At 36.7% G+C, this 27,711-nt stretch overlaps 1 protein-coding gene across 2 annotated transcripts in view; it reads right to left on the bottom strand.

Annotated features, from left to right (window-relative positions):
• ANKIB1 (ankyrin repeat and IBR domain containing 1) overlaps nucleotides 1-27,711 on the bottom strand; it is a 146,982-nt gene that overhangs the window by 41,594 nt on the left and 77,677 nt on the right. For both annotated transcript variants that reach the window (XM_021689593.2, XM_021689594.2), the window contains 5 exons: nucleotides 19,397-19,514; nucleotides 12,127-12,335; nucleotides 9,933-10,021; nucleotides 4,596-4,740; nucleotides 2,102-2,268 (listed from right to left, as the gene is read on the bottom strand). In XM_021689593.2, coding sequence (XP_021545268.1) covers nucleotides 2,102-2,268; nucleotides 4,596-4,740; nucleotides 9,933-10,021; nucleotides 12,127-12,335; nucleotides 19,397-19,514 — 728 coding nt within the window. The remainder of the gene's footprint in view (nucleotides 1-2,101; nucleotides 2,269-4,595; nucleotides 4,741-9,932; nucleotides 10,022-12,126; nucleotides 12,336-19,396; nucleotides 19,515-27,711) is intronic.

The following is a 27,711-nucleotide window of genomic DNA, read 5'->3' as shown; positions in this document are numbered from 1 at the left end:
TCATTTATTTGAGAGAGAGCTAGAGAGAGTACATGCAGGGTAAAGGGCAGAGGGAGAAGCAGACTTCCCGCTGAGCAGGGAGCCCCAGGCAGGGCTGGATCTGGGGACTCCGGGATCATGACGGGAGTGGAAGGCAGATGCTTAACTGACTGAGCCACTCAGGCACCCCCTTTCAGGCTTTTTTTTAAATAAAGATTTTATTTCTTTACCTGAGAGAAAATGAGAGAGAGAGAGAGAGAGAGAGCGCGTGCACAAGCGGGGGGGACAGGGCAAGCAGACTCCCCACTGAGCATGGAGCCTATGACACAGGACTCCATCCCAGGACCCTGAGATTGTGACCTGAGCCAAAGTCAGTCACTTAACCGATTGAGCCGCCCAGGCACCTCTGATTAGTACCATTTTAGATGCACAGGGTGCACACAGTGGGGTACCTTAGGGAACATGAGCTTAAGTTTTTGAAGAAACTCCACACTAACTCGAAAGAGGAAGCTCCTTTATTTATTTATTTTTTTAAAGATTTTATTTATTTGCTCCTTTATTTTTTTTTACTGTAGTATTCTTATGTTATAGTAAAGTGGGTTCATATTCCTCTAAGGACTATTTATTTATGAAAAATTAAGCTTATGTGTATTCATTAACTCACTTGTCACTCCTGAGCTGGATTCTGAACTCTTCTAGTGAGGTAGTGAGGTGGAGTTAAGAACCAATCAGCAAATAGTAAAACATGTAAAACTAAAAATTATGAATCTGTCTTGTAAATGTTTTGAAAAATTACTATAAGGCATGTGGATATAATCTATTATTCAATATTCTGTTGCTATTTTCTTTGCTGAGTCTGATTTAGCCATCAAAGTAGCCAATATGATTTTCCTTTCATTAATCACTTCATTCAAGCACTTGGCAGAGGAGTCTAGCAAACTTTTTCTGTAAAGAACCAAATGGCAAATATTTTGGGTTTTGTAGGCCATATGGTTTCTGTCGGAACTATGTAATGCTGCCATGGCCTGAAAGCAGTCACAGAAAATAAACTGGCATGAACGGGTGTGGCTGTGTTCCAATAAAAATTGGTGGGGACAGTAGTTTTCTGACACCTGACCTCGAGAGTTCAGTGCTATACATAGCCTGGCAATTCAAGAAATATTTTTAGCTAATGATAATGATGACGAGGGTAAGAAATAGACCTGTCAGGGTAGGAATATTTCCGTAACTATGCCTTTTTACTATTTAGCAGTGTTATAATTTGACTTTGGTTTCTGATAAGTAAATAAGTAGAGTCTTATATTCATCTAAAGCATACCCTTGCATACGTGATAAATCTGGAAATGAGAAAAAAGGAGAACAAATACTATTTCTTTTTCTGATCATTTAATTACCTAAATAAACAACAACAGCTAATTATCATTGAATCTACTCTGAATAATGCAGAATGCTGATAGTCAGACATACAGTTAAATGCTGATGTCAGACATATAGTTAAAAAACACAAGACATACAAAGTGATTCTTAACTAGGACTGTGCATTAGAACCACCTATAAGCTTCTTTTTGGGGGCCCTACTCCAAAGCCTACTAAATCAAAATCTTATTTGTTGGGGCCTATGATCAAAATTTGGGAAAACGGGTCTTAGTTAATTCTGGGCATCCATGGTTAAGAATCACTGCTGGAGTCTTCAATTTTAAGAAAACAAGTATAAAGTTCTAAACATGTTCTAATCTATTCTCAGCAATTTGTTACTAGAGTTTAAGTGCATGGGCTCTGGAATCAAGGCTGGGCTCTAATCCCATTTCTGCCATTTCTTAGCTGCATAACCCTGGGAAACTTCTCTATGCCTAAGTTTCTTTATCTGTAAAATGGGTATAATAATAACACTCAACTCATAGAGTTATTGGGAGAATTCAATATGTGAAAATATCTGGCATACAAATTTGGTACAAATCAAGCACACAATAAATATAAACTATGACTACTCATCACACATTTTTTAAATTAATAAGAATGATGTCAAATATACTACACTCCAAAGGCCTAATTCAAGGTGCAAAGTCTCTTTAAAAACTGTTAGAAAGGTGCTTAGGCTGATTCCAACTTGTCTTATACTGACCAGCAGAAGAGGTGTCCTTTTCCACAGTCCACAGCAGGAGCTCTGAGCAAGGGAAAGTTGAGTGTATCAGACCCAGATGTATTTGACCCTTGTTTTGTAAGTCTGACTGCTCTTTCACAGCCTGGAGTAGGACACCATTTAATGGCAGGATTATTTTCAACGAAGGCCTGTTGAAACAGCAATAATAAAATACAACAGAACTATTTGAACTCTTAATTCTGAGTGATCCCATGTCAATTTACTTTAGAGGGGAAAAAAGGGTGAACTAAAAAAAACAAGGAATAATCAGTCTCAAGAGACACTTAAAATAGTACCAGAAAGTATGGAACTTAGTAAGAAGGAAAAAAGAGGTAATTACCTTAGTAACAACGTGACTTTTTAAATTTATGTTTTCTTTAATCTAAAAACCAGGTAGATGATGAAGTAAAAATGCAATTATTCACACAGAAAATGTGTAATTTAAAAATGTTTTCTCATACAATGTGCTGCTTTTCTGATGGAAAATAATTATATGATTATTAGTTGCACTGGTACTGTAAATTTCTAAATGGCACCCCAATAATACATAAAAATCAGGATTATGATGCTTCGTTACAAAACAGCAGGACATCTTTTGGAAAAGTCTGTATGTCATAGGGCTTAGACTACAAAAAAAATCTGCACTTTTTTTTTTTTTTAGAGATGGAGAGCAAGTGTGCATGCCTATGGGGGGAGGGGCAAAGGCAGAGAGAGAGAGAAAATCTTTTTTTTTTTTTTTTAAAGATTTTATTTATTCACTTGAGACACAGAGATAGAGAGAGAGCATGAGCAGGGGGAGAGGCAGAGGCAGAGGGAGAGGGAGAAGCAGGTTCCCCGCCGAGCCAGGAGCCCGATGCGGGGCTCGATCCCAGGACCCTGGGATCACGACCTGAGCTGAAGGCAGATGCCCAACCATCTGAGCCACCCAGGCGCCCCGGGAGAGAGAAAATCTTAAGCAGACTTCCCACTGAGCACAGAACCCAACATGGGGCTCAATCCCACGACCCACAGATCATGACCTGAGCTGAAATCCAGAGTCGGACACTCAGGGCGCCTGGGTGGCTCAGTCAGTTAAGTGTCTGCCTGTAGATCAGGTCATGATGATCCCAGGGTCCTGGGATCGAGCCCCGCATCAGGCTCCCTGCTCAGCAGGAGCCTGCTTCTCCCTCTCCTCCCTGCTTGTGCTTTCTCTTGCTATATCTGTCACTATCTGTCTCTCTCTCAAATAAATAAATAAAATCTTTAAAAAAAAAAAAAAGTCAGACACTTAACTGACTGAGTCACCCAAGCACCCCCAAAGTATAATTTTTAAACCACACAAGAAAGTAACTTGCATACTTCTGGACAATTCTTTTTTTTTTTTTTTTTTTTAAAGATTTCACCTATTTGACAGAGAGAGACACAGCGAGAGAGGAAACACAAGCAGGGAGAGTGGGAGAGGGAGAAGCAGGCTTCCCACTGAGCAGGGAGCCTGATGCGGGGCTCGATCCCAGGACCCTGGGATCATGACCTGAGCTGAAGGCAGATGCTTAACGACTGAGCCACCCAGGCGCCCCTGGACAATTCTTAAATGCAAATAAATATAGAAAAAAAGAGAAACATTATAATTCATCATATGAAACTATTTTTTGAAAAAAACCCATTCCAAGTTGATAATCTTTATTTCTGAATATTTACATTTAGAAGTCTAAAATATACCTTTTGGGAAACTGCAAATAGGTACTATTTACTTTGAACACTGCCTTGATCAGTTTTAAAAGTTCAACAGGCAAATCAGTAAATAGTTTTGAGCAAGTTTTTTTTTTTTTTTTTTTTTGGTAAATTACTATTTCAATTTTTTATTTCTATTTTTATTTTATCTAACATGACCATAAAATAATGCTTTAGGGAGCCTGGGTGGCTCCGTCAGTTAAGTGTCTGACTCTTGATTTTGGCTCAGGTCATGATCTCAGAGTCGTGAGATCAAGCCCCACGTTGGGCTCTGTGCTGAGCGTGGAACCTGCTTGGGATTCTCTCTCTCCTTTCTCTGCCCCTCCCCATACTCGCATGTACATGCATGCTCTCTCTCTCAAATAAATAAAATCTTTAAAAAAAAATAATGCTTTAGCTTAAAACTTTAATTAATGCCATCATTCCTTCATGCAGTTTTTCTGGGAGACAAGTCAGAGTCATTATGTGTTTTCAAAAATAAAACAAAAAGGGCACCTGGGTGGCTCAGTTGGTTAAGCGACTGCCTTTGGCTCAGGTCATGATCCTGGAGTCCCTGGATCGAGTCCCGCATCGGGCTCCCTCCTCGGCGGGGAGTCTGCTTCTCCCTCTGACCCTCCCCCCTCTCATGTGCTTGCTCTCTCTCATTCTCTCTCTCAAATAAATAAATAAAATCTTAAAAAACAAAAAAAAACAAAAAATTAAATAAAATGTTATACAGGTTTAATAAAATTAAAATGAAAATGAAATCAGATAACTGGCAGCATACCTTAATATCAAACTGTAGATATCGTTTGTCCATCTCCTTAGAAACTACACTTTCTATGATATCCACAGGCACAAGTTGGAAGCAATCATATGCAGGGCAGAAAATGTTGTGAGCTTCACCTTCCTGAATTTTTAGATTCAAAAACCTGTTAAAATTATCAATTGACAGAAAAAAAGGAAGAATACAATTTATTTGCACATTCTAAGAACTTTTTCTTTATGCTGAATTTTCTGTTAGAAATGAACCAATGAACAAAGTATGAAATATCAATTGTAATACACTGATTCATATAATTTACAAACATTATTGAACACTTACTACCTGCCCAACCATTCATTCATTCATTTATACACACATATACTTGTATTTGTTATATATACATTATTTTTTTACAATGTTCTTCTTTTGCTTTATCCTCTCTAAAAATCTGAAACATTATCTTTAACATTAAAATTTCAGAAATGAGTGGTTTAGAAAGGTCATATTCAATTCTCGATATTCTATCGAGAAAAAGAAGCAATTATATAGAATTAAATCATGGCTAATCCAAGAGATTTGGGAGTGGCATTGGAAGATAGCATACCTTTTTGAAGAAAAGACTATCCCCTTATATTTCATTTAGATGAGTATTAAGGTGCATGTCCTACTCTAGGCACACTAGTTGAGGTAGTAGGGAAAAGGTATCCTGGAGAGTGGCAGGAATCTAGCCCAAGGTGAAGTAAGTGGTTAAGGAGCAGGATTTTGAGTTAGAGAATTCCAGGTCTGCCACTAACAAGTCATATGATCTTCAGCAATTTATTTACCTGCTCTGCCCCTCAGTTTCACTATCTGTAAAATGGAGATAATAATAAGCACTTCTTGGGATTGTTACACAGATTATAAGATATAATGTGTATGAATATCTGCAGGGTGCCTGGCATAGAATAAGAATTTATAAATTTTAGCTAGAGTTTTATTTTTATTATTATTCCCTATGGAAAAACAAGAAACAAATTAGCTTTTGAAGTGTGATTTAACACTTAAACCTAGAGAAAATAAATGGAAAACCAGGCAACTAAGTCACCATTCTCTAGTGATCACCATCAACAGTTTGACTATTCTACCTGCAGTATTTTTCCTTTGGTTCTCTCAGTGTCTTAATTCAACTGCACTTAAAAAAAAAAAAAAAATCAAGCTAACTGAGATTTCATCAGATCTGCTCCCTCTGGTCCATTTCCACCTTCTTCCACAATTTCATCTTGGCACTTCGAAGAAAACAGAGACCTCTCTTAATATCCTCCCTATCACACCCTGAACCTAGCTATGTCTTTAGCTATCTTTGCCTTCTCACTACTCAACTTCAGTGAAAGAGGCTTCCTTCTTTACCCCCCCAAGCAAATCCGTACTCTGGCCAGCTCCAGAACTTGCAGAGTCCAGAAACCTATCCTTTCTCTCTGTCTCTTTCTGTTTGTCTGTCTCTCTCATGGGTCTTTTCTTCGGCACTATCAATATGCTCAAGTTTTCTCCTACCCTGAAACATTTCTCAACTAAACGATCCTTTCTAGCTCCCCTTCCTTTTCACATCAGTTTCTTGACAAAATAGTTTGATGATTTGTCATTCCTTCCTCAAGTCCATCCCGTTCACTTCTCAACCGGCAACACTCTGGCTTTTGTCACCTCTTCACTGAATAGCCAGCTCTCAACAAGGCCATTAAGACTACCCATTAGCCCAAGAATTCAAGACTTCTCAGTTTTTATCTGCCTTGAATTCTCTGGAGCATCAGACACTGCTAAACAGTTCCTTCTTTCAGATTCTCTCTTTTCTCTGGCTTCTGGGACTTAATTTTCCCCCTGGCATTCTTCTTACCGTTGGTTGCTCCTTATTCATCTTTTTCACTAGTGCTTTTTACTCTCCTGATCACTTATGTTTTACTGATCTCTAGGGTTTTCACACCAAAACTCTTCCCCCTTTCTCATTTCATTCACTCTTCCTGGGTGATCTAAATAGTCCCAACTTAAACTACCACCTATACGCTAATGACTCTGAGGTTTAAAGCCCAGATCTCCCTCCTTAGCTACAGATCTTGACCACACACAATACTTTTGTTTAAATGTCTCATATGCATTTAAAATTCAACATGTTTAAAATCTTGCCCTCTATTTTTCAATATGATTTAAAAACCGCACACGCTCCACAAAACTCTGACATATCCCAACAGAAAGGCATTCTGTATCTTAGTTACCAGGGAAAAATGACCTGTATTACTCTGTGTCGAGAAAAACAATTTGGCAGAAATAAAGATGGATGAAGTGTTCAGGGGAAATACTATAGAGCAGCAGTTCTCAAAATGTGATTTGTGGACCTGAGACTTTTCACGGGGTTTATGAGGTCAAAAGTATTTTCATAATGGTATTAAAACTGTTTTATTTTTTAGGTAAAACTGCTAGTGCCTTAGCATGAATCATGGCAGTGGTGTTAAAACTATACTGGTAGACTTTATATTCTTCACTGCTTTGCACTTGCAGTTAAAGAAAAAAAAGCCAGTTTCACTTAAGAATATCCTTGATGGAGTAATAAAAATATGAATTATTGGTTAATTATTAATACATTTTATTGATTTATTTTATTAAATCTTAACTCACAAGTACACATCTTTTGAGTATTCTGTGCAAAGAAATGGGAAGTAAGCATAATGAACTTCTGCTGCTGCATACCAAAGCATGGTGGTTGTCTCGAGGGAAAGCACTTAGGAAATTGTTCAAGCTACAAGTAGACCTACGTGCGTTTATCATGGAACACTATTTTTATTTGAAACAGCAGCCACAAATAATGATTAGTTGGACTTGGGTTTATAATAGACTTTTTTGGAAAATGAATTAAGTGAGCTTGTCATGTCAAGGAAAAAGGTTGACAGAGAGAACTCTGGGGCAGACTTTACCTATGTTTTTATCTTGTAGGTCAGCCATCCTTAGGAAGAGGATAATAACTACCATTTATTGAGTAGTGACTATGCTCCAGGCCCTGTTCGTTTTAAACATTTTTCATATATTAAGTTATTTAACAGTATACTGACAATAACTCTATGATGTACTTACTATTATCACCATTTTATAGATAAGAAAATTGAGGCACAGGGAGGTTACCACTTACGTAAATCAACAACTAATAAGTAGCAGGAAGGATAATCTAGGCTGGGTAGAAAATAATAATTTCCCTTTCATTTAAGCCCTTGGAGTAGATGCTTCAAAGCATCTGGCTGGATTGATGACATTACGGAGTAGGGAAGAGTAAAATAAATTGAGAGTTTTTGAACAATCTAAGGACCTTTAACGTTTTTTCCTTGCTTCTGAAACAAAGAAGTTTCTTTTCTATATGCCTATGAAAGGACTGCAATTCATTTAAAAATGGTTTTATCAATGTATAAATCACCCAACCTGGAACTTGGTTTTCCTGCTGCTTGATTTGACAAGAACTACGGGCAGGATGATGGGAGGGGAATCCTAGGTAGGTTGATAAAGTAACACAGAAAATAATCATTAGATCTTTCAAATTTAAATCTTACCATAAACTTCCCATGGCTAGTCTGTGTTGAGTATGGGAGATGGTTCCTGTGACATAAGTTTGGTGAGGGAGGTAAAGGAAGTTCAAAAAAATTCAAGTAAATCCCGTGGGGAGTCTTAGTTTTTCACACAGAAACCACGGTCAACAGTAGCAAACTTGGTAGAACCCAGAAAATACTCCCCAATACAACAGAGTTAACAATTTTAAGCTAAATAAACTACTGTATCCGTGGAAAATTTTCTGCATCTACAACTAGGTCAAAGTTAGCTTTGGATTGTAAACCTGCCCCTCGCCAGTCAGTTTAACCTGTATCAGCTGTACCGATTTGATCTTATCTAATTAGATTCAGAGTAAAGTCTAGTCTATGTTTTAAAAAGAATAACAAGATATTCTCATTTATTCTGACTTTTTAAGAAGCAGTAATATTTCTCCTCTCCAAATGAAATCTTCCCCCATATCCTGGTTTAGAAAACAAAGAAAATGCACTCAAAATGAAACCAGAATGACAGAAAGATGAGTGGTTGTCTAAAAAATTGGAGGGAGGAGGTGGTGGGAGGATGAGGGAGGCAGACAGAGAAGGGTGGGAGGGATTTCAAGGAGAAATGAGGAAACTTTTGGGGTAATGGACATATTCATTATTTTGACTGTGGTAATGGTTTCATGGGTGTGTACATATGTCAAGGCTTATCAAATTATTTATTTTAAATATTTAGTTTATTATATGTCAATTATACTCAGCAAAATTGCTTAAGACAGCAACAGAAAATTTGCTCAGGTTCTTGTTCTCTCACCCGACATGGTATTCCCCAGCTCCCTACACTTGGTACCTGAAACTCCATGGAAAAGAATAGTTTGAAACCTTCCGAGTTTTAAGATTTCCTTAATTACTAATGACATGCTTTGCTTAGGTCATTAGTCAGTAGACTTTTGTGCTCCAGAGATAACATGATATTGTATTGCTCATTAATTACACTGATCTTCTCCTTTGTTTTGTTTATAAACTTCCCTTGAAAAGTGCAACATTAGAGCAAAGTTAATGGATGGTATGAGAGTATAAATCTTGGCAAGATAATGGGAAGGAGAATAGAGACAAACATGAGAAACAAAATAAATTTCCCATTTGTACCCAACCATGTCTAGAAGAGACATTAACCTATGAATTGACTGAAAAGGAATTTTATACGTATTCTTATAGATTTCAAAGGCTATTTATTTGGTTGTCACAAAAAAATTTAGAGAAAGCATAAAACAAATGCTTACAAATTCTTTTTTTTTCTTTTAAAGACTTATTTATTTGACAGAGAGAGACACAGTGAGAGAGGGAACACAAGCAGGAGGAGTGGGAAAGGGAGAAGCAGGCCTCCTGCCGAGCGGGGAGCCCGATGCGGGGCTCGATCCCAGGACCCTGGGATCATGACCTCAGCCGAAGGCAGACGCTTAACGACTGAGCCACCCAGGCACCCCAATGCTTACAAATTCTTAAGAGTATAAAAAAAAACCTTATTCTTAATACTTAGGTGTAGGCTTGAAATTTACATTAGTTGTAATGTAAATTAAATACTAAGAAAACTTACTTCCATATACCTGCTTTGTTACCAAAAGTACCTTCCATTTAAGCTAAAGAATATTAATTACTGAATGGGAAGATGTAAAAATGAGAAAAAAAAGTATATTTTAGTGCAACTCTGAAACCAGTATGAATAATCCATATCATTAAATATCAAAAGCAGACAATTTTATTACCAAATCAGAGTGCTATCATGCAGTAAGAAATACTAAGCTGCACATATACTCACGACTCCCAACATCCTCTACAAAAGTCATGTCCACAGGGCATATCCACTGGGTCTTCAAATACAGAAATACTGCACATACAAATGTCACACTGGAAATGAAGAAGAGCAATGATTTAAACAAAAGTCATACTTTGGATAGAGAATGATATATTTATTTATTCACTGGCTTAAGGCAAAAATACTACTATAGTAACTATAAAGTTAAGTGTTTCAAAGTTATAAGGGAAGTTAAAGTTAGTGTGCCTACTTCTGATTGAATAACAAATACCATGCCTACTTCATTATAAACTATTAAGGGACTTAAATGGGTTAATGCACAAGTCAAACTCTTAAATTCCAAATTTATGTATTAATCAGCAACTATGCATTTAGGGAAAAAAAGTATAAGAAACAAATCATTAGGGGCGCCTGGGTGGCTCAGTTGGTTAAACGACTGCCTTCAGCTCAGGTCATGATCCTGGAGTCCTGGGATCGAGTCCCGCATCGGGCTCTCTGCTCAGCAAGGGGTCTGCTTCTCCCTCTGACCCTCTTCCCTCTCGTGCTTTCTGTCTGTCATTCTCTCTCTCAAATAAATAAATAAAATCTTTAAAAAAAAAAAAAAAAGAAAGAAACAAATCATTAAAATCTATTCAGGTCAAGATCAAATTGTCCACTGCAAAATAACCACTTCAATATCATGTTCTTTAGCCTATACTCATCCCAGAAAATCTACAAAAACAGAGCAACTTTGTGTTTTCAAGATAAAAATTCCCGGATACTCAGAGTAGGAATTTAAGGATTTCTACCCAAGGAACCCTGCTACAAAACTATGTATCTTCTTCTTTTTTTTTTTTTTTTTTTTTAAGATTTTATTTATTTATTTGACAGAGAGAGACACAGCGAGAGAGGGAACACAAGCAGGGGAGTGGGAGAGGGAGAAGCAGGCTCCCCGCAGAGCAGGGAGCCCGATGCGGGACTCGATCCCAGGACTCTGGGATCGTGACCTGAGCTGAAAGCAGTCGCTTAACCAACTGAGCCACCCAGGCGCCCAAAACTATGTATCTTCTAAACAATAACTTATTAGAAGCAAACATTCCAATGTTACAGATGCAAATTAGAGAAGTTGGATTTTATTTTCCAAGAAGGCCTAGATAAAACCCAGAATGCTTTCATTTTTATCACACATTTTGAGTGGCTGAACCATTAAAGAAACGTCAAAATTTCCTGCAACAGTATACCAATGGTATGCCAATTAAAAATGTAGACAATGGGGCGCCTGGGTGGCTCAGTCGGTTAAGCGACTGCCTTCGGCTCAGGTCATGATCCTGGAGTCCCTGGATCGAGTCCCGCATCGGGCTCCCTGCTCGGTGGGAAGCCTGCTTCTCCCTCTGACCCTCCCCCCCTCTCATGCTCTCTCTCTCTCATTCTCGCTCTCAAATAAATAAATAAAATCTTTAAAAAAAAAAAAAAAAAAAAATTTAAAAATGTAGACAATGGCAGTACTGTTTCTCAATAAAAAGCAAACATTTATTCCACAAATATATCTAGATGATATACTCCAAAGCTTAACTGAAACAAATACATAATTATCAATACATTATAAGTGTTTTCAAGAAAACATAAAAATTTTTTCATATTTTTTTAATTTAAAGTGCCTATCACAAACTCAACTTTTAATATTTCAGTATGGTGTGTTTAAAACTTGAAGCACCTAGAGATTTTAAGTGTAAATATAGTAGATGGCTTTCTCAAACTCTTTTACGTTTTCTGTTTTGAAATGAGAAAAGAAAACCTTTTGTTTTTCAATCTGTAATTCAGAGATAACAAAAATATTCTGTGATAATAAATATTTGTACCAAAGGGTGAAATAACTGAATCCTTTAAGAGGGGTATAGGATTCGATTACAAGGGTTCCATGAAACTATATATATACACATATATTTTGAGACAATGAAAGCACGGGGGTAAGGGGAAGGGCAGAGGAAAAAGGAGAGGGAGAGTGAGAGAATCTTAAGCAGGCTCCACACCCAGCACAGAGCCTGACATGGGGCTCAATCTAACAACCCTGAGATAGTGACCCAAGCCAAAACCAAGAGTTGGCTGCTTAACCAACTGAGCCAGCCAGGCGCCCCTTCCATGAAACAATATTAAATAATTTAAAAGTTAAAAGACTAAACACAAAACTATGGGAAGTACATTGAATACTGAACCATACCAAACTGGTGTCCAAATCCCCAGGAGATAAACTTATTTCATCTGGAGAGGTGACAGAAGAGCGTGTAGTCCTTGGAGTTCTTGGAGAAGGGAGTGTGTCCCAGGCATTATATCCACTTGGTGGTGGAGTTGGCATCTGAACACCTGATCGTTGGCAGCAGTTCTCTGGGTTGGACATCCAAGCTTCAAGTAATTTCTCCCTGTCCCAGTCTTTAAGAAAAATGGAATGATATCTCTCAAAAACAGGAAATATGGTGATGTTTTTTAAGAGTTTCATATAACAAAATAAAGTGAGGATAAATTAAAGAGATATAGGCCACCTAAAGGAAGGAAAATTATTTATACCAAATTGGTAATTACAAATGAATATTCAGGTATATTATATCCATTAATAAATAAATAAATATATATTTATTTTTATTTCCTTATTTATTTAAAGTAGGCTCTATGCCCAGCGTGGTGCCTAACACAGGCCTCGAACTCATGACCCTGAGATTGAGACCTTAGGTGAGATCAAGAGTTGGATGCTTAACTGACTGAGCCACCCAGGAACCCCAAACCCTGAATATTTTTTTTTAAAGATTTTTATTTATTTATTTGACAGAGAGAGATATGGTGACAGAGCGAACACAAGCAGGGGGAGTGGGAGAGGGAGAAGCAGGCTTCTTGCAAAGCGGGGAGCCTGATGCAGGGCTTGATCCCAGGACCCTGAGATCATGACCTGAGCCGAAGGCAGACGCTCAACGACTAAGCCACCCAGGTGCTCCACCCTGAATTATTATTATTATTTTTTAAAAGATTTTATTTATTCATTTGACAGAGAGAGACACAGTGAGAGAGGGGACACAAGCAGGGGGAGTGGGAGAGGGAGAAGCAGGCTTCCCGCTGAGCAGGGAGCCCGATGAGGGACTTGATCCCAGGACGCTGGGATCATGACCTGAGCCAAAGGCAGACGCTTAACGACTGAGCCACCCAGGCGCCCCCGAATATTTTAAAACAGAATTTAAACTTTTATAATCTACTGTGACTTACAACTGTGTCAATATCTAAAATATCGTCAAAACTTCCAGTCATTTCCACTAATAATCAAAAGAGGTGCCTCACACATCACTTCTGGAAGTTACTAAATTTTTCATGGCATAGATTTGACTTAGCCATTTTACTCTTTTCAAGAAAAATATGTAAAATTTGCAATTTGTTTCACTGGTGTCAAGTTGTAAAATGATTACATAGCTTACTATAAACACATCAAAATGCCAACGAGTCCAAAAATCATTTGATAAACAGCTTGAAAGCAGAAGAAACTTCTGAAGGGATTATGGTTATAAAGTTTTAGTGCATTAGGTATACATTCTGTATTAAGTGAGTTCACATCTGACTTAACTAAAAAAGATGATCTTCCTAATATGAACACTTTTAAAATAGACAAGTGATGCATGTTGTTACATAGTTCAGAGCCATAAAAACCTAACCCATTAAAAATAATAAATAAATACATCCAATTTTTTTGCTGTTTTACACACATTACTTCATTTGTTCCTCCCAACAAACGTTTCAATCATTATTTAGGTGAAGAAACGAGGACTCAGGAAAATTCTATAACTTGCCTAGGCTCACACAGATAGTGAGGGATTTAAAACCAATTTCTGTGATTCTAAAACTTGTTTTCTTTCCACTGTAGCACAATGAAGTATAGGGTCATGAGTAGTATAGAGTCAATTATTCAACATAGGCCCATTCTATACAATTTTACATCTCTAATACAAATAGCTGTGGAAATGTTCTATGCAAGACTTTTCTCAACCATATTAAATCAGTGTATTTGGTGGTTTAGCAGAATAATTATGATTTAGACATGCAATACAGGTAGAACGAGTATATTTCCAGGTGTGTAAACCATATGAGCAGGGCACAGAAATATAAAGAAGAGACGTGAGCATTTCTGTAAAGTTACAGCATACCATGTTGTCGTTTGAGAAGATGGGAAATAAGATTGGGAAAGGGGTCAGATTACAAAGAGGAAAAAAAATCCAACAAGTGAAAAAAACTGCATGGGTGCATTCCAGGAAATGCTGCTACATGGATGTTAGTTTTTTTTTTTTTTAAATATTTAATTTATTTATTTGACAGAGAGAGACACAGTGAGAGAGGGAACACAAGCAGGGGGAGTGGGAGAGGGAGAAGCAGGCTTCCCGCGGAGCAGGGAGCTTGATGCAGGGCTCGATCCCAGGACCCTGGGATCATGACCTGAGCTGAAGGTAGACGCTTAACGACTGAGCCACCCATGTGTCCTGGATGTTAGTGTTTTGATAGGTCATTACTTACTTAAAAAGTTAAAATTACTTTTCTTAGCACAGTAAGATTATTCTTCAAAAGTATCCATTATATCACTGTTTAATAAAGGAAAAAAAGAACTACTATAATTTCTATAAACAGATACTAAATATGTTAAATTTTAATCTTATTTACTATAAATATTTTTCAGCACAACTTTTGCTTGGATTCTATCACATCATTCACTTAGCAAATATTTACTGAATGTCTTTTATGTGCCATGCACTGTGTCAGGCAGTAGGGATACAATGGGAGGAAAAATCAGGCAGGATTCCTGCCTTCATGAAACTTACAGTCTAGCAAGGAGAAAGACGTTAAGTAAAAGAATCATCACTGTCAGGGTGCCATGAAGGAAAGGTAGAGAATCCCAAGTCAGAGAAGGTCTGACTCTGGAGAAATAGCTTGAAGTGGACAAATGAAAGATGAGTGGGAGTTAAGTAGTAAAAGGGAGGGGGAAAGACATTCTAGACAGGCAGTGCACAGCATGTTCAAAGTCCCTGTGGTAGGAGGGAAGATGGCATCCTTGTGAAGTTAAAAAGGTCAATGTAGCTGTAGCATGGAGAGCAGAGGGAAAGCACTGCATGAGATGAGGCTGAAAAAATAGGCAGGGGCTAGATCATGCAGGACTTTTTAATAACACTTCCATCATCAGCTCAGGAGTGATAGGAAGTCACTGAGAAGCTGAGTTTGGGGTTAGGAAGGACAGGTTGTCACGATCAGATTTGAAAAGATCATTCTGACTACAACAAACAAAGAAACTAGATAGGGCAGGAGTAGAGGGAACACAGTCCAAATAGGAGGGGAATGGGTAGTATAAGTGAGAGATGATGGAAGCTAGAAGTAGGTGGTTGGTTGTAGTGGAGATAGAGAAAGAGAGGAGTTTAACACATGGAAGGTGGAAGTGACAATTTGGCGACAATAGGACATAGAGTCTGAAGGACAGGATATATATCAAGGTTGGTGTCCCAGGTTTACCCACCTGGTTGGTTCGTGCCATTTATGTAAATAGGGAATACCAGAGAATCAGGTACAGATGGAAGAGCATGATTTTAGTTTCAGACATAATGAGTTTAAGATGCTTTTGAGATATCCTAGAGATGTTTTAAAATAGGCAGTTATAGGGGTGCCTGGGTGGCTCAGTCATTAGGCGTCTGCCTTTGGCTCAGGTCATGATCCCAGGGTCCTGGGATCGAGCCCCGCATGGGGCTCCCTTCTCTGCAGGAAGCCTGCTTCTCCCTCTCCCACTCCCCCTGCTTGTGTTCCCTCTCTCGCTGTGTCTCTCTCTCTCTGGCAAATAAATAAATAAAATCTTAAAAAAAAAAAAAAAGGCAGTTATATACAAGGGTGTGGAGCTAAGAAAAGAAGTCTAGTCCAGAGGGAGAAATCTTTACCTATAGAAACCTTGGAAGAAGGTATCATTTCCTAGGAAGAGAGGAGAGTGAGAAGATGTAGACCACTGATGTTTAACTACCTAGAGAAGATGATGAGTCTTCAAAGGAGCTTAAAGAATACTTCAATATAAATTAATTCTAAGCATAAGCAAATTACCTTTGGTCTCGTATTTTATAAATTTTACTTATTTTCTTATTAGGTAGCATTCAATTATGTTACTTGTATTACTGAGGAAATACTCAGAGAATGACCTCTGTATTCCTAACAGAGTCTTCCTTAAAATTCAATTACTGCTCAGTAAATACTGCCAAACATTTCTGTCTTCTGCTTAATCTAGATCAACTTCATAACCTTGGGACTACATTTGACAACAGATAATATAATACTCAAATCTACTTTCCTGTGTAAAGCTGAGTGAATGTTACCCAGGATATAATCTATAAATCTTCTAAGTAGTTCAGTTAATAGCTCTGAAACACAGCCTATCCTTGTTTTGAGAGCAATTAGTAGAAATTGTAGTTCTATGCACTATTTTATTCACTAACATCAGTTATCTCTATCTTATTTGATTATCAAATGTCACTGTTACTGGTATTATCCAAATAGTATAGAAGAGATGTCCATTTGAAAACCTGCTAGCCTCTATTTTATGCCTAAATAGGGAAATGAAATATAGACCTATTAAGTATGTTATCAAAAAAGTTATCACAGAATAGATACCAAATAAGAAAATTCAATTAGATTATCACCTTATTAGAACTGACCCCTATTATGTAAAAGAAGTAACTGAGGAAAATATCAATGGAGTAAAAATGGAGTTGATAATTTTTTTAGGGGGGGAGGGTCAGAGGGGGAGAGAGAGTGAATCTTAAGCAGGCTCCATGCTCAGCATGGAACTTGACGTGGGGCTTGATCTTTCAACCCTGAGATCATACCTGAGCCAAATCAAGAGTTGGATACTTAACAGAGCCATCCAGGTGCCCCTGGAATTGATCATTTAATAATACTTGATGACACAATGTAAACAAATAGAGATGAAAATGTTCCTTTAAAAATTTTTTGGTAAAGTTAGATTAGATTCTTTATATATTGTAACTTAGACTGTGATACTTCATATAACTTAGATTCTCTATATACTGTTACTCAGAGTTACGATACATTACCCAGAAATGGTTATAAGTATACAAAAAATGCTTCAGTGTAGAACTGTTGCTTGCAGTTAAGTGTGGCCAACTGACTGAATTCTGGACAATGGAATATGTGCAGGAGTAACGTATATATAAGTAACACTTCAGGTATATTATTTATTATATATTATTCATTCTATAACCATTTTCTGAGAGCTTAATGTATGTCAGGTACTGTGGAAACAAAAAACATTAAAAGCTTCCCTCTAAGACCTCCCAGGTTAATCTAGAGGAAAAGCAAATAAAGAGATTACTATAAAACTGTATTCTAACTGTATGACACAGGATGTAGTAGGAATAGACAGGAAGGGTCTCAGTGCAGACTTGGGAACACATAAGCAGAAAAGGTTTCCTGGAAGATGTGGTTACTAAGGACAAGCAAGAGTGGGTAATTAAAGAAAGGGGGAGATGACAGCCCAGGTAAAGAAATCTGGGTCATGAAGGTCTACTAAAGAGTTTAGATGGTTTTAAGTCTGTGGAAAGGTAGTGAAGGGTTTTTCAGCGAGGGAGTGACATGCTCCAATGTGCATTTTAAAAGAACAGTCTAATGGCAATATGAAAAATTAATAGGGTAAAAGAAGAATGACAACACCGGAGACCACGACTCAGGAGACTATGATTTAGATGGAAACTAATGACAGCCTGAATTTAACTCAGTGGCAATGGGAATGGAAAGAGCTAGAGAGGGAGCTGGAGCCGGGGATGGGAAGATGAGAGACACTTAAGAAATGATGAGACTGTGGCCAAATGTAACAAGCACGGAGGAGTGAAGTATGACTTTCACATTTCTGGCAGGGTAGTTTGATGAATGTGACGCTCGTGCATCAAGACAGTGGGAGAAAAGAGGAGTTTAGGTGTGGACATCCTTAGATTGAGGAAAAAATGTTAAACAGACATTTAGAAACCCAACCTCAAATACTTTATTAAAGTCAGGTTGTAGATATACTTTATTGTTTGGATGATTTTTGAAACCTTTGGTTTCAGTAGATAAATGTGTATAGCAATGCTTCTCTGAGACTGGTCCACTTGGTAGGCATCTTTACAACTTGTATTTTTAAGCCTCACCCCTCACCTAATGACTTAGACTCTCCAGAAATAGTCTAGGAATCTCTGGTTAGTTTCTCAGGTAATCCTTATTTATACTAAAATTTACGAGCCACTGGTATATAAAGTGGAAATAATCTCAAGTACAGAACCCTCGGAAATATCAATATTAGAGGTAGGGATTCTAGAAAGTTACATACCAAATTATTCACAGTGATGACCAAGGGATGATGAAATATGGAATTTTAAATTTTCTTCTGATCAAAAAATTATATAAAAAATTTTGGAAGTTGACATTCTATTTTATTTTATTTTAATTTATATTATTATTATTTTTAAAAGATTTTATTTATTTGACAGAGAGAGACACAGCGAGAGAGGGAACACAAGCAGGGGGAGTGGGGGAGGGAGAAGCAGGCTTCCCGCCAAGCAGGGAGCCCCATGCGGGGCTCAATCCCAGGACCCTGGGACCATGACCTAAGCTGAAAGTAGATGCTTAATGACTGAGCCACCCATGCGCCCCGACATTCTATTTTAGTATAGGTGATAGACTTATAGTTCAAATAGACAGGTAAACCAGGCAGAAGAGACATTTACCTTTCTCTTTTTAAAAATAATTTTTAAATCAGAAAAAACTTATCTTTGAAACCACCCAAAATATCAAATACGAACTGTGCAATGACAGGGTCCAACTCAGCATGTGACAACTACCAGAATGGCTGCCTTAAGTATCACAGAGAACTTAAAACAAGCTGAGTAGTTTTCCTAAGTAAAGTTGTTAATGTCCTTAAAACAACAACAACAACAACAACCCCCCCTCGCAAAAAAAACTTAAAAGGGATAGTACATTCTTGTATTGACTCCATAATTTCGCTTTGTACACTTCATGGTGAGAAACAGCTTTTATATAAAATGAATATAACTGACAGTACTAATAACACAATTGTTAGGTATTTAATTGACTTTAGTAAAAATGAATGTTAAAACTAGGATTAGGACTATGGATTCCAACTTTCAACCCCGCTTAAGTCAGGCACATTTCTAAAATTAGACAATCCATAAGATCATTTAGTAGCTTGGTTTTTAAACACAAATTTCCTATTTCTCCTCTATGATTTATAGCCAATTTACACTCCAAAATACAGAATGTTCTGAGGATGCTGGGTACCGCAGTAACCACTACACAAAAAACAACTTAGGCTTGTTTAACAAACTATTTTGTTTTATACTGAAATAGTAAAATAGCCATATTTTAACTCTGAAAAGTTTCAAAAGGCACTCATGTTATCAGAAGCATAAGACATTTTTCATTACCATGAGCTCGAAGTAAAGCTTCAGCAGTAAACAGTGGAGCCTGAAGCATGTCTGCAGTCTCCACAATAAGCATATCTTTCAATCTACGAAGATCCTGAGGCCTTAATCCTTCATATGGCTTTGAAAAGAAGAAAATCAAGTTAAGTTGGCTGTTATACTCTTAGGAAATCCTAAATGCCTATAAACAAATATATATGATAATCATTTAATTCAATCTTCCTGTTTCACTTTGATTACTGAAGTTAAAAAGGTCTGTGTGCTCCACTATCATGGACCTCAAACTACTGTTTCACAAGTCTTTTATAAGCTAGAAAGTGGAATGCCAAGGCTCATGCAACCTTATTATTCTAAAATAAAGGCACCATACTATAATGACAAACCAACTTACTTTACAATTTTAAAAATTTGGGTAATACAAAAAATAATTCGAAATAAAAACCTGTAATACCACCACTGAGCAATAATCATGACTAAAGTTCTCAAGTAATTTTATCCAGTCTTTGCTTTTTACAAACCAATTATATATGTAAATATATATGTTCATTGAGTTTTGTTTTTTTTTAAAGATTTTATTTATTTATTTGACAGAGACAGAGACAGCAAGAGCAGGAACACAAGCAGAGGGAGTAGGAGAGGGAGAGGCAGACTCCCCGCTGAGCAGGGAGCCCGATGTGGGGCTTGATCCCAGGACCCTGGGATCATGACCTGAGCGGAAGGCAGACGCCTAACGACTGAGCCACCCAGGCGCCTTGTTCATTGAGTTTAACCACTGAACCACCAAACATTTACATTTATTAAGATCTAATTTGGATTATTAGTGGCATTATATGATACTTCTTAATTAACCTGGGGAAATGTGACTATGCCATACTATTCAGAGTTCTTATCGTAAACATATTATCTCTCTTTATTCATGTGTTCATTAATGCTCTTTATATAGGTACTATAAATATAGTTTTCTTTATATAGGTACTATATCGTCTCAAGTTTTTTATTCTTTTGTTATCTTTTATCTTTGTTTGCTTTTAACAGAAAACATATAAAGAATATAAATTACAAGTGTTTCACTACTCAGAAACAATTACTGTTAACATTTTGGTCATACTTGTTTCAAGTCCTTTTTAAAACAAAATGAAACAAAAGAAGCAAAATTTTATACAGTAGTCTCCCCTCCACCCTCACCCATTAGGGAATGTGTGTCCCAATACTCCCCACCATGGATCCCAGAAACCATGGATAGTACTGAACCCTATATATGTATACTGTTGTTCCCTATACATACATACTTACGATAAAGTTTAATTTATAAATTAGGCACAGTAAGAGATTAACAATAATAAAACAGAACAATTATAATACACTGTAATTGTACGAATATAGTTTCTCTCAAAATATTGTATGGACTGTGCTCACCCTTCTTGCGAAGTGAGATGATAAGATGCCTGTGTGATGAGATCAAGTGAGGTGAATAACATAGGCATTATGATATAGTGTTAGGCTACTACTGACCTTCTGAGGATATGTCAGAAGGAAGATCATTTGCTTCTGGATTGCAGTTGGCTGCAGGTAACAGACCGAGGGGACAAGGGGGGGGGATTATGTAAAAGCTAAAATAATCCATGACATGTTTTCCCCATTACATTTCCCTAAGTCTCCCCATCCTTGCCTATGGAAATCACTATCATGAATTTGATGTATGGTTGTCATAACATTATAGCATAACATTATATATATTTAGACAATTTCCTTTTATTTTTACTCAATATTGTGTTATTAACATTGATGAATTATCTGTTTCAATTCTTTTAAACAGTTGTTAACCAGCTTACTACAGTAAGCATAGACTAAAGGACAAAGACGAAAGCTTAAAAAACAGTAGAAATTCCCAAGAATTGAGGATGTCCTCTTGCAGCACGTATCACAGTCTCCAGAGAACTCTGGGCAATTAGCAAACCTCATCCATTTTAGCTGGTTTACAGATATTTTAGAATAAGATACTGTATTTCTTGCTTCATTTTTGGGGGGGTATCGTGGAAACCATTTCACCAATTTTTTTTTTTTAAGATTTATTTGAGAGAGAGACTGCACACGTAGGGGAAGGGGCAGAAGGAGAGGGAGAGAGGCAGAGCAGACTCCCCACTGAATGGGGAGCCCAATGGGGAAGGGAGGGGGCTTGATCTCATGCCCCTGAGATTATGACCTGAGCCAAAACCAAGAGTTGGAGGCTTAACCGACTGAGCCACTCAGGCGCTCTCCTTTCACCAATTCTTATTTAACCACTTATGACTGGGATTCTATTCAATAGGGATAATTTTTCTCAGTTGATCTGACAAATTTCCTGACCTTTATAATCCCCAAATTACCATGTACAGTTTGCTTTTCAGCTAATTTATGAACCACATTTTCCCTTGCAAAAATCTAAGAAATCCTTTTATGGTTAAATTTATAGTACTTACTCCAGTATAGAACTTACATACTATGTAGAACATTACTTCTAAAAAATGTGTTCCAAGTTCAGACTTGGGATTCCAGGTACCTCTCCTGCCTCAGCAATGAGAATGGGTATTTCTTGATATTCCTAGTGGTGGCAATTGTATATTTCCTGGTATTATTTCCTAAATATTCTTTTTATTTTTTAAGTTTTTATTTGAATTATAGTTGACATAGAGTGTAATATTAGTTTCAGGTGTACAATGCAGTGATTCAACACTTCCTTATAATACCCGGTCTAAATGCTCTTTTTTAGATTAGCTATCATTCTACTTTATTTATGTGAGCCAAATGAGATTTGATTCTAGATAGGTTAAAAACGAGATCGTATAGGGCGCCTGGGTGGCTCAGTTGGTTAAGCGACTGCCTTCGGCTCAGGTCATGATCCTGGAGTCCCTGGATCGAGTCCCGCATCGGGCTCCCGGCTCGGCGGGGAGCCTGCTTCTCCCTCTGACCCTCCCCCCTCTCATGCTGTTTCTCTCTCTCTCAAATAAATAAATAAATAAAATCTTTATAAAAAAAAAAAAGAGATCGTATAAAGCAATCTACATAGATTTAAGTTTAAAAAAATTCAGTTTTAAATTTAGGTTACAATGGAAGAAAAATAGTTCTTGAAGGAGAAAGACATATTGCCTTCATGAACACATAACACATTCACTCCGAAATCTCTGCAACAGAACTGTAATTAGGTCATGTGAAGCATTTCAATACATTGCTCAGTCCCAAGTGGGTACTAGCCCTCTCTTCTGTAAGAAGGATTAAAATGAAGGTGCCTTTCTCTTTCTTGTTGCAAAGATAAACTGCTTCTATTTTCAGATTAAACACAATCTAGCAATAACCTTCAAAGCAGTCAGTACTGATACACAGAAAGAAAACGGAAACTAATTTAAAAAGGTAAGAGCAAATAAAAGTACCTCTTTTGCATCCGTGCATACTTCTGCTACCAAAATACCACTGAAAAAATGTCACTGAAAAAATGTGAAAGATCCCAACATAAAAACTGTACCTCTTTGACTATCATGTATAAAGTGATAGCATCTTCAAAAACTTTCAGAAAAGACTATGACAAAGTATTTATGAAAGAAGAATTTATTTTTATTTCTTTCCACAATGAAAACAGCTTTCCCCAATTATATAGGTAAAACATACTTATTGTTAAATGAAAAACAGGTACTCATTTACCCAAATGTGTTAGTAATTGCTATAATTTTAGAAGATGTGAAAGGCACTTGGAACAAAGAGAATTATTTCCAATTCCTCTTAATATCAATCTCTCATTAGCTGATCCATGAGCTTAGCCTGGAAGAGAAAGTCTTAGGATTCTTAGACCTTTCCCCTTATTTCAGTTTCCTCTCTTCTTACTCAGCTGCTCTCCCCTGGACTTAAGGCCTGGTCCACCCTGATCTGTACTTTGATCTAAGAGGAAGGCAGCTGCTCTTGCACAGTAGGCTAGACCTGCACACCAGGGAAGCCAGCTAAGGCCATGTCCACCATATGCGTTCCCTGTCAGAAAAAGAGCCTGAGTTTTCCTGAGTTATAAACTGGGAGAGGACCTGGGAAGGGGGAATTCTTTCGATGGCTTTCATAGCAACATATTGTTTGTCTTCCCTTCATTTACCCACATACAGTCACACAGTCTACTCCTACAGAGCCTGACCCCAACTAGGTCCAATACTCACTAGTTTCTCTGTTCTGTCTGTACAGGTTTATGTAAATTAAATACACTCTTCCCAGCCATCACTCCAACACATCACCTTGTTTTTATTTCCTTATAGCAGTTACCACTCTCACAAATTGTATTTACTTTTTAACCTTATTTATGTGCATCTATATCGATGCTAGAACATAAGCACCTAGAGGGCAGGGGCTTATTTTTGTTCTTCACTGTATCCTCAAGCTCCTAAAACAGTGTCTGGCAGAGCAGTCAGTCACTCAAGAGTTTTGTTCAGTGATGGGATGAAGAAATAGATTTTATCCATTTATAAACTAATCTGAAGGAAAGAACTTAATTAAAATGTATCAAGAAGAAATTATAGAGATATAATATTATACAGTGTCCAGATCATTAACTGAATTGAGAAACTTAATTAAAATAGACACCTCGGGAATATGAATCTTTTAAACTACCTAATTATGTAGTTTAATACAATTACATAGCAGGCCATGTAAAACTATTAGCATAGGCAAAATAATCCAAAAGTTGATTAGGGTCAAAGCAGAAGGTATAAAATGAATTTTAAAGAAAGCATTGTTTTTTGGTATTATTTTTTTAAATTGTTATGAAACACACATTACTTAAAAATAACAATTTTAGGGGTGCCTAGGTGGCTGAGTCATTTAAGCATCTGCCTTCGGCTCAGGTCATGAGCTCAGGGTCCTGGGATAGAGCCCCATGTTGGGCTCCCTGCTCAGTGGGGAGTCTGCTTCTCCCTCCCCCTCTGCTTCCCCACCCCCACTTGTGCTTTCCCTCTCTCTCTCTCTCTCAAATAAATAACATCTTTAAAAAAAACCCCAATTTTATTTATTTTATTTATTTTTTAAAGATTTTATTTATTTATTTAATTGACAGAGAGACAGAGACAGCGTGAGAGAGAACACAAGCAGGGGGAGTGGGAGAGGGAGAAGCAGGCTTCCCGCCGAGCAGGGAGCCCAATGCGGGGCTCGATCCCAGGACCCTGGGATCATGACCTGAGCCGAAGGCAGACGCTTAACCATCTGAGCCACCGAGGCGCCCCCCAAAAAACCCAATTTTAAAATGTACAATTCAGTTCAACAGTGTTGTACAACCACCATATGTATCTAATTCCCAAACATTCTTATCATCCTAAAATAAAACCCCACACCCATTAAGGAGTCACTCCCTAATCATTCCTCCTCCCTGACACTGGCAAACACTAGTGTGTTTCTGTCTCTATGGATTTACCTATTCTGGATATTTCATATAAATGGAGTTACTTAACATGTGACCTTTTTGTCTGCCTTCTTTTACATAGCACAATGTTTCTGAGATTGACCCATATTGTAGCATGTGTTAGTACTTCTTTCCTTTTTATGACTGAGTAATATACCACTGTATATGTATACCACACACTTTATTTATCCAGTCATTTGTTGATAGAGATTTGGGTTGTCTTCAACTTTTGGTTATTATGAATAGTGCTGCTATAAACATTTGTGTGTAAGTAGTTACAAAAGTATTGTTTTTTACATTTTGAAATAATAGACTAAAATAATCTAATATGGATTAAAACAAAACTAGAAAACTAGAAAAAATATAGGGGCATATATTATAATATTAACATGAAAAAAATTCAGAAGCCATAGAGAAAGAAAAATTTACATCTGTGAATATCCTAAGTGAAAAATGTAGGATACAGAAAAATACACAAAGTTTTCTTGGAAAGCATTAAGAAAACACAATCCATAGGGAAAAAAGCAAATAAATAATCAATTCACAGAATAATCAAATAAATAAATTCAAATAGATACCATTTGTCTAAACTAGCAAAAAATAAAAACAATGATAGTATCTAATGCTAGCAGAAATGTGAGGAAATTCTTTAATATTCTTAATATTTATATTCTTAATATTCTTTGATATCTTAATATTTAATATTCTTTAATAAGCTACTAGAAGAAAATAAATTGATATAATCTTTTAGGACAGTTTAACAGCATCTTAAATGTATTTATTTCAAGATCCATCAAACCAATTTCTACACATTTATAGAGAATATACTTTTAAAGTGTGTATATACATCCATTAACAATAATGATCATGATTATAATAGCATACATTTAGATAACACACATAATGACCCAGGTACTGTTCTAAGTATTTACATATATTAACTCATTTAAGGATCACTACAACTCTACAAAGTAGGGACCATTATAAGCTCCACTTTAAGGAAGAAGAAATTGAAGCAGAGAGACTGAATAAACTACTCAAGGTCATATAATAAGTCAGTCATGGGGGTAAGATATGAATCCAGTCAGTGTGGCTTTAGATCCATGTTTTAAACCAGAATAATCACACAACTGGATAAAGATATGTATGTAACAAGTAGATATTCACTTTAGCCTTGTTTTTAATAATAAAAAATATCTAAATTCGTCGGTAAATGGCTAAAATATGTAGATCACATGTTCTGACTTAGGAAAGATGTTAATGATATATTGTTAAGTTGAAAAACTATTTTAGAGTTGGTGAGGATGTGGAGAAAAAGGAACCCTCGTGCACTGTTTGTAGGAATGTAAACTGGTGCAGCCACTGTGAAAAACAGTATGGAGGTTCCTCAAAAAATTAAAAATACAAATACCATATGACCCAGTAATTCCACTACTGGGTATTTACCTAAAGAACTCAAAAACACTAATTTGAAAAGATATATGTACCCCTATGTTTACTACAGCATTACTTACAATAGCCAAGATATGGAAGCAACCCAAGTGCCCACTGATAGATGAATGGGTAAAGATGTGGTATACATATACATACCTGATGGAATATTACTCAGCTGTAAAAAAGGATGAGCTCTTGCAATTTATAACAACTTTGATGGATCTAGAGGGTATTACGCTAAGTGAAATAAGTCTGACAGAGAAAGACAAATATCATGATTTCACTTATATGTGGAATCTAAAAAAAAGCCCAAATGAATAAACAAACAAAAAGCAGAAAAATACCCATAAATACAGAGAACTAATGGTTGCCAGAGGGAGGGATGATGGGGGGGCGGTGGGCAAAATGGGTGAAGGGGAGTGGGAGGAATAGGCTTCCAGTTGTGGAATGAATAAGTCACAGGAATAAAAGGTACAGTATAGGGAATCAAGTCAATGGTATTGTAATAGCATTGTATGGTGACATGGTAGCAATTTATGGTGACCATATATTTGTAGTGAGCACAGCCTAATACATAAACTTGTTGAATCACTATTTTGTAGAACTGAAACTAATGTAACACTGTGTGTCAACTATACTTCAATTAAAAAAAATTTAAAAATATTTTAGCAGAACTCAATATACTATATGACCTTACTTTTGCATTCAAAATTCTATATCACATATGTTTGCTTAAGTCTGGTAGCACACACAAGAAACTGTTACCACTGTGGGGGTAGAGTCAGAAAGGAGGAAATTTTTAATATTTTTTTAGCAATAAATGCTCATTATAACTTTTAAGAAATGCATGCAAATAGAAAAAATAATAATGGTAAAAAAATTATCCATAACCATGATTACCATTTTGGTATACTTCAATTTTCTCTCAATACATACTAGTCTTATCAAACTATTCTGTAACTTCTTTTTAACTCAATAGTTTATTATAGTTATATTAAGTTCATTTAGATCTTCAATCAACTGAAAACGAATACTATTATTTTCTGATTTACTTATAAGTTAAGATAGTATCTTTGATAAAAAAGCCTGAATATAGTCACAAATGTCTTTCAATTTAATCACATCACATTATTTCTAGAATATTATTGTTCAAATGTTGTCTTCTGACTAAATTATTATATTATTACAGTAATAGTTTTTATGTCTGACTCAAGATGATGGATTATGAAAAGGTAGGCAGTATAGCAAATAGAGAAGTCAGAAGAATCAGGTTTAGCTCACTTTGATCCTGGTACATTATTCAACTATTTTCTGATTTATCTTCCTCACTTAAAAAAAGAAGGGAGCATAACTGTTATTGACTGTTACTGTGTAGATTCAACAACCATGTGAAAGTGCTTAGGACATCTGCCTCCCTTTCTATGTGTACTTAATCTGAATAAGCATTCCCATAAAATAACCTAACCTAAGAAACACAAAG

Source organism: Neomonachus schauinslandi, chromosome 12 (genome assembly GCF_002201575.2).
Source record: "Neomonachus schauinslandi chromosome 12, ASM220157v2, whole genome shotgun sequence".
Classification (NCBI taxonomy): Eukaryota; Metazoa; Chordata; class Mammalia; order Carnivora; family Phocidae; genus Neomonachus; species Neomonachus schauinslandi.
The sequence above is the reverse complement of the archived record's forward strand: the minus strand, read 5'-3'. Positions and strand labels throughout refer to the sequence as shown.